General features: G+C 35.7%; 1 protein-coding gene across 2 annotated transcripts in view; it reads left to right on the top strand.

Moving 5' to 3' along the window:
- The window catches only part of DCDC1 (doublecortin domain containing 1), a 484,783-nt gene that overhangs the window by 257,425 nt on the left and 214,504 nt on the right, over positions 1 to 12,854 (top strand). For both annotated transcript variants that reach the window (XM_058688531.1, XM_058688532.1), the window contains 3 exons: positions 238 to 343; positions 6,796 to 6,930; positions 10,199 to 10,317. In XM_058688531.1, the coding sequence (XP_058544514.1) occupies positions 238 to 343; positions 6,796 to 6,930; positions 10,199 to 10,317 (360 nt within the window). The remainder of the gene's footprint in view (positions 1 to 237; positions 344 to 6,795; positions 6,931 to 10,198; positions 10,318 to 12,854) is intronic.

Below are 12,854 nucleotides of genomic sequence, written 5' to 3'. Positions count from 1 at the left end.
TCCCTCAGTATCATAAATAATTGCAAGATACAAACTTTAAGTCTCCCTTTAAGTCTCCCTTTTGTATGGATAACAAAACACATTACAAATTTCTGTTTACAAAGATTATGGACTAAACATTTGTTTTTCTCTCCCCTGTAGAGTATAAGACATATAAGTTATTATACTAGTAGATTAAAGAGTATTGTAATTAAGTACATATTATTTTAACAAAAATAAATATTTTACTTTTCTTAGTTGGGAAGTTTGTGAGGGATTCCCAGTTAATTTCAATGGTACCAGTCAACAGATACCTGATCAATTTGAGAAGGTGGACTTGGAGAACCATTTCCTACAGAACAAGGTCAGAATTATTTATTACACTTAATGAAGGTATTTTATGTAGTGGATTGTCATTTGATACATGGTGACTGAGTGAATTTCGTGAAAGTTTTTGAAAAGTTTCAAGTATTTTACAAATGTTGGGGCATTATTCTCTATTTCCTGTTAATTAAGCACTTTTAAAACTGAACCAATATGTAGTATTCCTACTAGAAAAATTTTTACCTGGATTGTGTCACTTAAGTACTATTGCTTAGCATATTTTCTTTCTATCTACTGTATTAATAAGTTGGCATTGTTTTAAAAACTTTAAGATGGTAACAAGGATTTTATCTATTTGCTCTGTGGATCAATGTATTTAAGGAATAAGAGTTCTTTGGAAACCCACTCATGACAGTCCAATCCAAAAGGTCTATGTATTAATTTACACTTAGAAATTTCTCATGCCAGTAAAGAATTTTCTTCTCCAACTGAGCTATGAAAGGTCTTTTAACAGATATATTTTTTAATGTTTTATTTATTGTTTTTGAAAGAGAGAGAGAGAGAGAGAGAGAGAGAGAACGAGAGAACGAGAGAACGTGAGCAGGGGAGGGTCAGAGAGAGAGGGAAACACAGAATCTGAAGCAGGTTCCGGGTTCTGTGCCAACAGCTCAGAGCCTGATATGGGGCTCGAACCCACAAATCATGAGATCATGACCTGAGCCAGAGTTGAATGCTTAACTGACTGAGCCACCCCGGTACCCCTCCACATTTAATTTTTTACTGCCTGCAAATTTAACTGTGAATAGCCTATGGTTAACTGGAAACCTCACCAATAACATAAAGTCTATAAACACATATTTTATATATTTTATACAATATGTACTGTATTATCTCCAGTAAGCTGGAAAAAATAGAATGTTATTAAGAAAATCATAGTGTAAGAGAAAATACATTTACAATACTCTGCTATATCAAAGAACCGCATGTAAGTGGACCCACGCAGTTCAAGTCTGTGTTATTCCAGGGTCAACTGTATTTCTAATCCTGTTAGATTTTGAGCAAATGTAGAACATAAATGCAACTAAGAATTAATGCCTTTTGTATTTTATATTTATCTGATTTATTTACCATAGTTCTGATCCTGTTGGCATTGCTTTTTAGGTTTTTGCTGTGATATTATTTCCTGTTCAAAAAACTTGTATCCCTGGCAGTTGCCTACTGAAATTCCAAATCCTTATCAGGCCTTCATTGATCTCCATGGATCTCCTCTAATCCACCTCTACTCTCAACTTGCCTTCCCAATCTTCTCTTCAATCTTCTCTTCTTGATCTTTGTACCCGAAACTACAGTTAGAGCTAATATATTGTGCCCCATAACATGTTTCTCACTTTGGTACTCTTGTACCATGGCATGTGTTGTTTGCCTCGGATATACGTCCCCCCACCACTGCACCATTACCATTCCTTGCTTTTTAAGGCTTTATTCAACTCCCTCTTCTTCCAAGAAGTTTTCTCAGGTCCTCCAGAAAGAATGAACCTCATATTATTGAACTTCCTTTTTGTCCTTAGAGTTGTGTTTTGGTATAGTCATTTGTTTTTATTCCTTTCTCTTACACTAAATTGAGAATTCTTTGGGCACAGACATTATGTCTCACTCATCTTTGTATTTGTGAATTCTAGGACAGATTTTGAATGTAGGGCAGGTGCACAATACATTTTTGATGAATGATTTTTAAAATTTAGCTACATCTATCTTTCAAGGCTCAATATTTGCTAATATGTTCCTCATGTGTTATCCAAGCCTGATTGTTCATTTGTTGTTTTCTGAAAGTACTGCACGATTTCTGTTATTAGGCCCATGTGGATCCCTGGAATTCAACCTCTCTTTCTTTGTCACTACCCACCAGCCTTCTTTAACATCCTTATGCCATTTTCTAACACAGTGTCTGACATATAGCTGGCATTCTTTAAAGGCTTCCTGAAATTCTGCCTATCATTCTAGTCTTACCTGATTTGTGCCTATTTCATGAAATCTTTCTTTACTGACCTTCATCTCCATACTAGATATGATGTTTCTGGACTCACATCCTTGTTGCATCCATTCTATGCCACTCATAATGAGTTTGAACTTGATGCTGTTCCTATCAAGCATTTTTTTGCATGGTTCAAAGTCAACTAGTGCTCCAAGTATGATATGAACACATATCAGGTCACATTGGGGAAGAAAAGGAAGAATGCTAGATTCCACTGAGAATCTAATCAGATCATGAAGGGTCTTAAATTCATTGTTAGAGATTCTGGATATTGTTCTGTAGCAAGCAAGGAGCCATTGGAAATATTCAAACACAGGCAAGATCTGATTTAATGTTGTGTTAGGAATAACTCAAGAGGTCCTTTATTTTTATCCTCCCTGCTGGAATAGATCTTTCTCAAGGGCAAAGGGCATCCTGGTCATCCTTGTCATTACTGCAATATCTAGATGTTCAGAGTTAGCTAGATGGAATTGAATTCACTGGTTAATTAACTCATTCAACAGAAACCAGCTCAAATCTGAAAAAAAAAAAAAAAGAAAAAGAAAAGAATATCAAAGAGCTATCAGAGGAAAAGAACTCAGAGGAAGCTTCTTTTTTTTTGATTTTATGCCAGTGTAGGACTTGAAAAGATAACTATATTTTATAATGTTGAAAAATGAGAGAATAACAATCCACTTATTTCGTCATTATTAGCTGTTTTTAATGATTCAGTGAAAAAGAGACAACTCATCTTAAATAAAAGTTTGTACACTATCATATTTTTAGAAGAAGAAATTGGTTTTGAATAAAATTTTAGTCCAACCAAAATAGTAGTATAAGAAAGCAACAATTTGATAAACTGGCTAGTAAAAAAGAAGCTTTCAAAGAAAAATGGCCCTCCCTTAGCTATGAAATCTTACAATCCTTTCAGAAAAGCATCTCCAATTATATACAGAGAGGTGATCAGTGCATTGGAAATAGTAATTTAATAACCTGAAATGGAGCACTTTTAAAGAGGGATTCTAGCAGAGGTGATAGATATCCATAGGACCTTTTATTGTAGAATCTTGATGCTCATTGTGGTAAAGAAGACACTAAGAGGATTACAACAGGGGTAGAGAGAGGGAGGCAAAAGCCGATATTCTTGATGCATACGTTTTAAAATTGGCTTGAGAAAGAGATACCAGTGCCCAACCCCTCACTGTTCTTTTAAATCTCTTATTGACAAGTAAAACCTTTCCTACAGAGAAAAATTTGGAACATATAATCCCTATTAGTAATGTGGGAGATAGATATAACCCTGACAATTACAACCTGTTGCTCTTTCATCCATTTCAAAAGATTTGGAATCTACCACAAATTGACAGTTTGGCAAATACATCTTTCAACAGTTCTCTATTGTTACCTAAATTGGCAACATTTTTATATTGCTTCAGTTTAAGGGCAATAATATTGAATATTTCCATGCACTGGATGAGATTTAAACTTCATGGTAGTTAATATAAAAGAAAAAACAAAACATTTCATGAGAGGAATAGTTTTAGTAATACCTGAATGTGGGAAAAAATAGCAGAAAAAATGGACTCCAGTATTTGGCAGGTAATATATTCCGCCAAAATGGAAAGGAAACATATTTTGATCCTAGCCTTTTGGTATAATCAGACTTCAGTAGGACATTAGTGGCAACTTTTGGGGGAAATAGTGAGAACAAGGCCAAATTATGAATTTAGAATTGTGGCGTACTAGTTACAAGTTATAAACTTACAACTTATGAATCAGCAGTCATGGATGCTAACAGAATAAATTATTCTATATGTCACAAGGAGGCTGGGGGAAAAAATGAACACTTTTTTTACTGTCCTATTTCTTTGCAGAGCAAGTCCTTGAAAAATAATGTTTTCTACAAATAATTGATACTGAGGAAAATACAAAATTTTATTTTTAATTTTGAACTGGTTGCCATTAGAATAAGACAGTGAACTTTAATAAAATCCTGAATCCCTTCCTTATTTTTAGACCAATATTTGGAAGCTATTGGAGGACTGCATATTTACATCTTACATGTTTGATTGCATAATTATGTACTCACTTATATTTTCTGCCTTTAGACTTCTCCAGTTCTTGGCCTTTGAGGTGGGTGTATTGATCAGCTATAGTTTTAGAGAATGAAAGCAGTAAGAATGAACATCAGGAACGTGAGGAAAGAGATGTTATAGCATTTCTTATAGTTGTGATTTTAATTTGTGTATCATTTTTTTAATTTGGCCCTAAATTCACTATCAAAAATGAAAAATTTTATAAAATTTCTATGTAGCAAAGAAAACAATTTGTTCAGAATAAAGAGCTTCTCTTTTCAAGAAAAATTTCATTGTCTTACATCTTATTCCTCAGTAGATCTATAAGTAAGACCATAAGTGGTTCTCTTATTATTTTGAATTTTCACAGGAACATTGAAGGCTACTCCACCTTCACTAGTGATTTGGAAAAAGAAAAGTAAACAAGAAGTTTTAATTGGCCCAGAAAATGCATGCATCATTTTTTAAATCACTGGCAGCTTCCATATCAGCACAGTTTATTCAGACAACCAAAATGATAATGGTCATTTAGAGGGAGATACATCTATCTATCTATCTGTCTATCTATCTATCTATGGCAAGAGAGACAGAGATTCAAAACAAAGAAGCGGTTTCCTAATGACCTATGTGATGGTATGTATTTAGAAAACAGTCTCAACATAAATGCTGTTATATGCATACGTGTGTATGTGCAAGCACACACATGTATACCATGTTGCAGGTTGTCAGAGCACTTTTATGAATTGCAGTTTTCAGTTTTTATTTTCCCCACCTTCATAAATGTCCGGTCTAAAGCTAAACTATCCAATTAAACTAAAAAGAGAAAAGAAGGTGAAGTCACAAATTGAAATTTAATGGCTATTGTCAATTTTAAACGTATCAGAACCCCACTCTTGGCAAGATTTTTTTCTTTTAATAACAGGTAATGAAGCTGAGTGAGTGGGTCTGGCTGTGTCTGGTCTATGTAGAATCACTTGGGAACTGTCCAGCAAAATATCTCTCGAAGAACAGCATGGTGTTAATACTAGGTGCCAACCCAAGACAGACACAAAGGACCCCTTCGCTCTTCACCAATAAGCCAACTGTTAAAAGATTAAACCATGTTGTGGAGATAACAAGAATTTAGGCGCTGGCAGCAGGTGCTGTACAAAGAAGCAGTTGGCAGTACGGTTCTTCTGTCTGACTAATTCCAGTCAAAACAATCTTCTTCCCAGTTGCAGAGGAGAGTTTGGAGTGTGATGGCAACTTGGAGTTAGGAGGTTGAGTAAGAGTGCTACTTTAAATGCTGAGTCCTGTGGCGGGTGGATTAGTAGAATATAGTTTATCATTGTTCAGAAACTGTGGGGGATTCCCCTCCAGAATCCAGCCACTACTGGCTAACTGGGGAATACACAATCAAAGAGCTGCAAGTCAAATCTGGTTACGTCGTGTGGTTGCTGTATTTTTAAAATTTTATTTTCACTTATGGGACTCAGAAGACATTTTATTCTCTTGAGGAGTAACTATCTTCCATTATAGAATAATTGTCAAATATATTAGCTATACCCTTTTGCTATCGCCTGATTGCATTTGTAAATATCACCTTTTAAATTATCATTTAATTTTTGTATTTTTAAGAATCAGTTGCTACTCAACAAATATCTGGTATTAGCACAGATTCAGAATATGCTTTCTAGTATTAGAAAATAACTTAAATTGTTACTGAAGCACCATCATTTATTTGGCTTAAAGCAAAACTGACATATTCCCATAATCCTATACAAACAAATATTGGTACTTAAAAATTTAGTATGATTACTCAGGAAAAGTGATCATATAAGTTAGTGGAAAGTTTACTAAATATTTAGTGATATACAGGTGATGTGAATGTCTGTTAATTTTACAATCAAGTCTGGGTGAGAAATGCTAGAAGGTATACCATATGTTTGATGTATGTAATCTGATAACAAATATGGGAAGCACAGATACTGTGTGTTACCAGTTGGTCCCCTCCTATCCATCCTCACAACTATCACTAAATTCTCAACTCATATCCCTTTATTCTAAGGAAATTGTGGAGCCTTTTAACTGCTCTCCTTTGATGTCCCCATTCTGCAATCCATTGTTTCTGCGTGTGTGTGTGTGTGTGTGTGTGTGTGATTGACTCTTCTGTTACAAGTTTCTCTAGGGCAGGAAAAATACTGTATCTATCCCACACCACACAGTCTAGTGCCTTGCATATCAGAGCTGATGCACAACAAATATTAATTGAATTGAATTAAATGGAATTGACCACTATTGTTTCCAAAGAGACCTTCTCAATCAGAAACATAATGTCTTAGGATAACCCATTTTGGGTGAGTGTGTTGAAGAGGGTGAACTTTCAGACTGTGAGTTTAACAATGCATACTTCTTTTCATGGTATAGGCGGATCCCAATATTGTCCTTCATGCCTCTGTTTCCATCAGAAAGCGGAGCTCCTCAAGCAGGGAAGTAAGCAGTGGAAGTCAGATGGCTCCATCAACCCTGTGGCCTGCAGCTAGTGTTTGGCTGATCACGAAGGTACCCAGAAGTGTCTGCTCTCGCTGAGTGACTTCCCATGCTCCCTGATCACAGTGCGTCTCTAGATCCTGGTGCCTTCATGCACATAAGCATGCAAGTGAAAGCATGATAAATTGTTGACTGTTATGAATGCTACCTCTCTGCCCTTGGTGTGTCTGGTGCAGAGGGCTTCTGTAGATCCCCATGTGGGCATTCAATCCACTTTCAGATGTGGTGGTTAGTTCATATGCAGAGTGTATTTAAACTCAGCTTAGAGCTTATGTATAGTCCACAGACTCACCATTTTTATGAGATTTGTGTGATGTCATTTAGTTCCACTCCTTCATCTACATTGCTGAGCTTCATGGAGCCTGGTGGATTAGCACTGTATAATGATAGTGTATGATCTTCATAAGGATAATTTTCAGAGAAATCCCTGAGTGTAAAATGTGAACAATGACTAACACATTTTATACCTATGTATTGACACTATTTAATTTTTTAACTTTACTATTACTGGATCTGATTTAAATTGAGAACATGTAACTGCCCTCCCCTCTCCTCTTACTATTGAAATATGTTTTGTAATTGCCATCAAATATTTATGCCCATAAAGAGATGGTGCAGCTTGTATCTACCCTTCTTTTGTCTTCTTTTGCCCCCTCACTATAGATTATTTTGGCCTTTTCTTAGCACTTCTATGGGTGCAGAGTCACTCAGGCAAGCTTGCTGCTACTGTGTTGGAGTCGGGGGGGGGGCGGATTGAAACAATTTTCTCAAATGAAATTTGGGATTGCTCTTAATGTTAATTTTTGATTCTCTGAGACCTAAAAACAAATGTTTAGAGCAATTAAGATACAAAGGAACCAAGAAATATTCATTTCATATATCAAGGCAGAATGAGATTAGATGAGATATTTCCTCAATCTACTTCCAACTTGGAAACCCCTTTTTAAGTTGTATTTTGCTTCAGGTTTAATAACAATATTTGCCATTTTGTTAAACATCTGCTATATGTTAGGCATCTTCTATGTATCTATTATCTTATTTAATCTCATACATTACACAGCTGAATAAACTAAGACTAGTAAGTAGCAGAGGAAAGATTCTTGGTCTGTCTGACTTCAAAACGTATGCCTTTTTGCTGTAATAGAGAATGGTGGTCTATATTTGATCAATTTATGGAAGTGTTTTGGTTTTAGCATTGCCACTGAACACTTGTGTGACCTCAGGTAAGTCACAACTGTATCTGGGCTTCAGTCTTATCTGAAAAGAGTTTGACCAGTTGATATGGAAAGTTCTTTTCTAGACCTCAGATTCTGTAATTCCATGGTATTCTGTTTATAGAATTTTATGATAGCAAAAAACCTGTACTTGTCTAAAATTTCCTCAAAAATAATTGAAATGCTTACTAAAAAGAGTATGGATTTTGGAGTTAGATAGATTGGAATTAGAATCCTTTTTATTCATGAGACCTTGAGAAAGTTACTTAGCTGCACGGAACCACTGTTTCCTTCTCTATTAAAATAGTCTTATCTATCTTGCACAGTTGCTATGATGATTAATAAGAAAGCATGTGTGAAGTTCAAGCGTAGTGTCTGGTATACAGAAAGTGCTTAACAAATGTTTCTTTTTCCCCATCCAAAGCAGGTTTCTTTCAATATAGACAAACATGTTCAAATGAGGATTCAATCCAGTGATTACTAAAACCAAAATTTTAAAGAATACTTTTCCCAAGTTATCATCTGTTTTTTTTTTTTACCACACAGCAAAACCATGAGAAATAAAAGTTACATGCTAAATATAAAACAAGTTTGAAAATCTTTTTAGATTGATGGTCTCTCCCTTTTTCCAAAATATGTATTTTTACCTGTTAGGATGGACAATTTTGCATGCCAGAAACCCTTAGTGGTTGTCACTCATTTAAAATGTGTTGTTGACGTCACTCCTCATCAGGGAAATATAAATCAAAACCACACTCAGATATCACTTCACGCCAGTCAGAGTGGCCAAAATGAACAAATCAGGAGACTATAGATGCTGGAGAGGATGTGGAGAAATGGGAACCCTCTTGCACTGTTGGTGGGAATGCAAACTGGTGCAGCCACTCTGGAAAACAGTGTGGAGGTTCCTCAAAAAATTAAAAATAGACCTACCCTATGACCCAGCAATAGCACTGCTAGGAATTTACCCAAGGGATGCAGGAGTGCTGATGCATAGGGGCACTTGTACCCCAATGTTTATAGCAGCACTCTCAACAATAGCCAAATTATGGGAAGAGCCTAAATGTCCATCAACTGATGAATGGATAAAGAAATTGTGGTTTATATACACAATGGAGTACTACGTGGCAATGAGAAAGAATGAAATATGGCCCTTTGTAGCAACGTGGATGGAACTGGAGAGTGTGATGCTAAGTAAAATAAGCCATACAGAGAAAGACAGATACCATATGTTTTCACTCCTATGTGGATCCTGAGAAACTTAACAGAAACCCATGGGGGAGGGGAAGGAAAAAAAAAAAGAAGTTAGAGTGGGAGAGAGCCAAAGCATAAGAGACTCTTAAAAACTGAGAACAAACTGAGGGTTGATGGGGGGGGTGGGAGGGAGGGGAGAGTGGGTGATGGGTATTGAGGAGGGCACCTTTTGGGATGAGCACTGGGTGTTGTATAGAAACCAATTTGACAATAAATTTCATATATTGAAAAAAAATGAAATAAAATGTGTTGTTGATTCTCAAATCAGAAAATTGTCAAATGGCCATTTAAACAATATTCTTAATTTACTATTCAGAGTATCTTAACATTTAAAGCAAAAGTAGTTCACAAACCACCTAAAAATGTTTAACCCATGGTATTTAGACCCAGAGTAAAACTTTAAATTCATACAAAGGTTAAGGATTTGTTTCAATCTTTTCAGTTCACTGCTCTTTTTTTCTGTGCATACATATTTCACATAAGCTCTGTAGTCATAACTATAACAAGTGACACATGATGGACCCCAAATTGCTGCCCTGTGAAATATGCACAGAAAAAAAGGACAAATGAAGATATCAAGGTCTGTTTTATTTTGCGCTGAACTGTAAAATGCCACCCTTGTTGGACAGAAGATCACTGATTCTGAGCAGGGCTCGCTGACTGCTAACTTGTGGGTAGTGTTTCACTTTCAGCAACTGTTAATATCCGGGCTTATCCAGGCATAATGACCTCACTAGTTGTGACACATTGTTGAATTTTCTGGTTCTTTTAACTTATTTAGACCTTTCTCCCCCCTTTCTATTCATTGGAAGACTGGAATGATCCTGAGCCGGGCGATAACACAGGGCTGCCTGGCTATTGGTCACCCAATCAGAGTCAAGCCTGCCGAGGGAACATCACTAGAAGGGTACAAATTAATCCTACAGAAAAGGTAATGCTTATGAACTATTTGGCTCAAAATAATGAATGTTAATTTCAAGATTTCTGAGCAGTCAAATCATGATGCCTTCCAGCTTAGATGGAATATTCATTAGGTGTTTAAATTTGTGTTCATAATATCAGTATTAATTTCCTATGTAAAATAAGCTTGCAAATGTATGCTACTTAGTTTGGTAGCATTTCTTAGGTATTTTCAAAAGCGAAATGTTGGCGTTCAACATGTATCCATGTTGTAGACAAGCTGCCGTTCTACTCTATAATTATTGGAACTCATTTCTTTATATCCATATTGGTTGTTAATTTAAATATTTAATGTTCTGTGTGTATTCTTAACCTTTTCTAAATCTTCAGAATATGAAATATTGAACTGTGAAAGAAAATTGAGGGGACAGAAATTGCTGATTTGTAAGGCCTCAAGTCTCCTTTTTGTTTGTTTTTGCTGACTTGGGAAAGTAAAAATCAAAATGAAAACAGATTTAGAAAAAATTAGGAATGAGGAACCAACAGTATAGAAATATTATTTCCTAGAAACTTTTTTTTTCTTGCTCATTTGTCTTTCAGTTTCACCTAGAATTGACAAAAACAAGTCCTACTGTGCTTCAGGACTTAGAAAACTATTATCCAACTACTTTTGGGTGGATAAAATGTGCTTTGGGCTGAAACCAGAACTGGGATACTTAGGCACCAAAGACACCAACCCAACCACAAATAAGAAGGGATATTTTCTTTAATAGACAGAGCAGATTGTCCAGAAGGTTATTAGAATATCACATAAAAGTTAAGTGTTATGTGGTCTACAGGGTCAGATTCCCTGGTGTAAATCTTAGCTTACCTCTTATTCTAACAACAACAAATTCTGAACCAGACACTATTCTAATTCCTTTATATTTTATTGTCACATTTAATCCTAATTACAACTGGATAAGGTAGCTATCATTATTGTTATTATTACAGATGAGGAAAATGAAGTACAGAGTAGTTAATCACTTACTCAAGGTCATGCCTACTAACTGGTTGGAGAAGAATGCAAACTCAGGCAGTCAGACACTATAACCCACTCTTAGCCACAAGGTGACACTGTGTATAGGTCAAAACCCAATCAAGAAATTGCTAATGAGTGCCATGTGTGGTAGTAAATACCTCAGTGGAGGAGTAGGTAATATTAATTAAGAAACCTAGGCAGAAGGGAGACGGAGACAGTATGCTGGCAACATAGCATCATAGCAAACTAGCTGTGCTATTAGGGTGCTAAACATATGGTTTCTAAGGAGGGTCACACAAGCCCAAAGCAATTCCAAATTTGATGTGGTGTTGTATGTGAAGTGGATAACAAGATTTCTGGGGCAGAATCAGTGCTGTAAACTGGAGACAAACCAAGAATCATCTTCTAGTGATAATGACAAGTCCAAACCACTGACCATGGAACCAGAGATGCTTCAGCTGACATTGTCCACCGTTATAATAAAGTCAATCAATTGTAACTGCCCCAGAAATGACATAAAATATAGAATTAATGCACACGACATTAAAACAGTTGTTATAATTGTATTCCATATATTCAAGAAGCTAAAGAAAAGATGGAACGTGTTAAATATAGACTTGGAAGATAGAAAAAGACTCAAATCAAATTTCTAGATGATGAAAACTGCAGTATATGAAATGAAAAATATGCTGTGACTAGTGGAAGATTAGACATTGTTGAAGAATATATTAGTGATCTTGAGCAGATAGCAATACAAACTATTTACAATGAAAGCCAGAAAGAAAAAAAATTAGGTATAATTTATTGTTAAGTTAGCTAACATACAGTGTATACAGGTGTATACAGTGTTCTCTTGGCTTCAGGAGTAGATTCCTGTGATTCATCACTTGCATAAAATACCCAGTTGCATAAAATACCCAATTGCATAAAATACCCAAATACTTGTTGGCTCATCCCAACAAGTGCCCTCCTCAATGCCCGTCACCCATTCCCCCCCATCAACCCTCAGTTTGTTCTCTGTATTTAAGTGTCTCTTATGGTTTGCCTTCCTCTCTGTTTGTAACTTTTTTTTTCTTCCCTCATGGTCTTCTGTTAAGTTTCTAAAATTCCACATATGAGTGAAAGCATATGATATCTGTCTTTCTCTGACTGGCTTATTTCACTTAGCATAATACCCTCCAGTTCCATCCATGTTGTTGCAAATGGCAAGATTTCATTCTTTTTGATTGCTGAGTGATACTCCATTGTATGTATGTGTGTGTGTATGTATATATATGTGTGTGTGTGTATATATATATATATATATATATATATATATATATATACACACACACACACCTTGTATGGTATATATTTTGGGCTCTTTCCATAATTTGGCTATGGTTGGTAGTGCTGCTATAAACATTGGGGTACATGTGCCCCTATGAATCAGCACTCCTGTACCCTTTGGATAAATTCCTAGTAGTCCTATTGCTGGATTGTAGGGTAATTCTATTTTTAATTTTTTGAAGAATCTACACATTGTTTTCCAGAGTAGCTGCACCAGT

Source organism: Neofelis nebulosa, chromosome 10 (assembly GCF_028018385.1).
Source record: "Neofelis nebulosa isolate mNeoNeb1 chromosome 10, mNeoNeb1.pri, whole genome shotgun sequence".
Taxonomy (NCBI): domain Eukaryota; kingdom Metazoa; phylum Chordata; class Mammalia; order Carnivora; family Felidae; genus Neofelis; species Neofelis nebulosa.
This window is presented reverse-complemented; position numbering and strand designations above follow the sequence as displayed.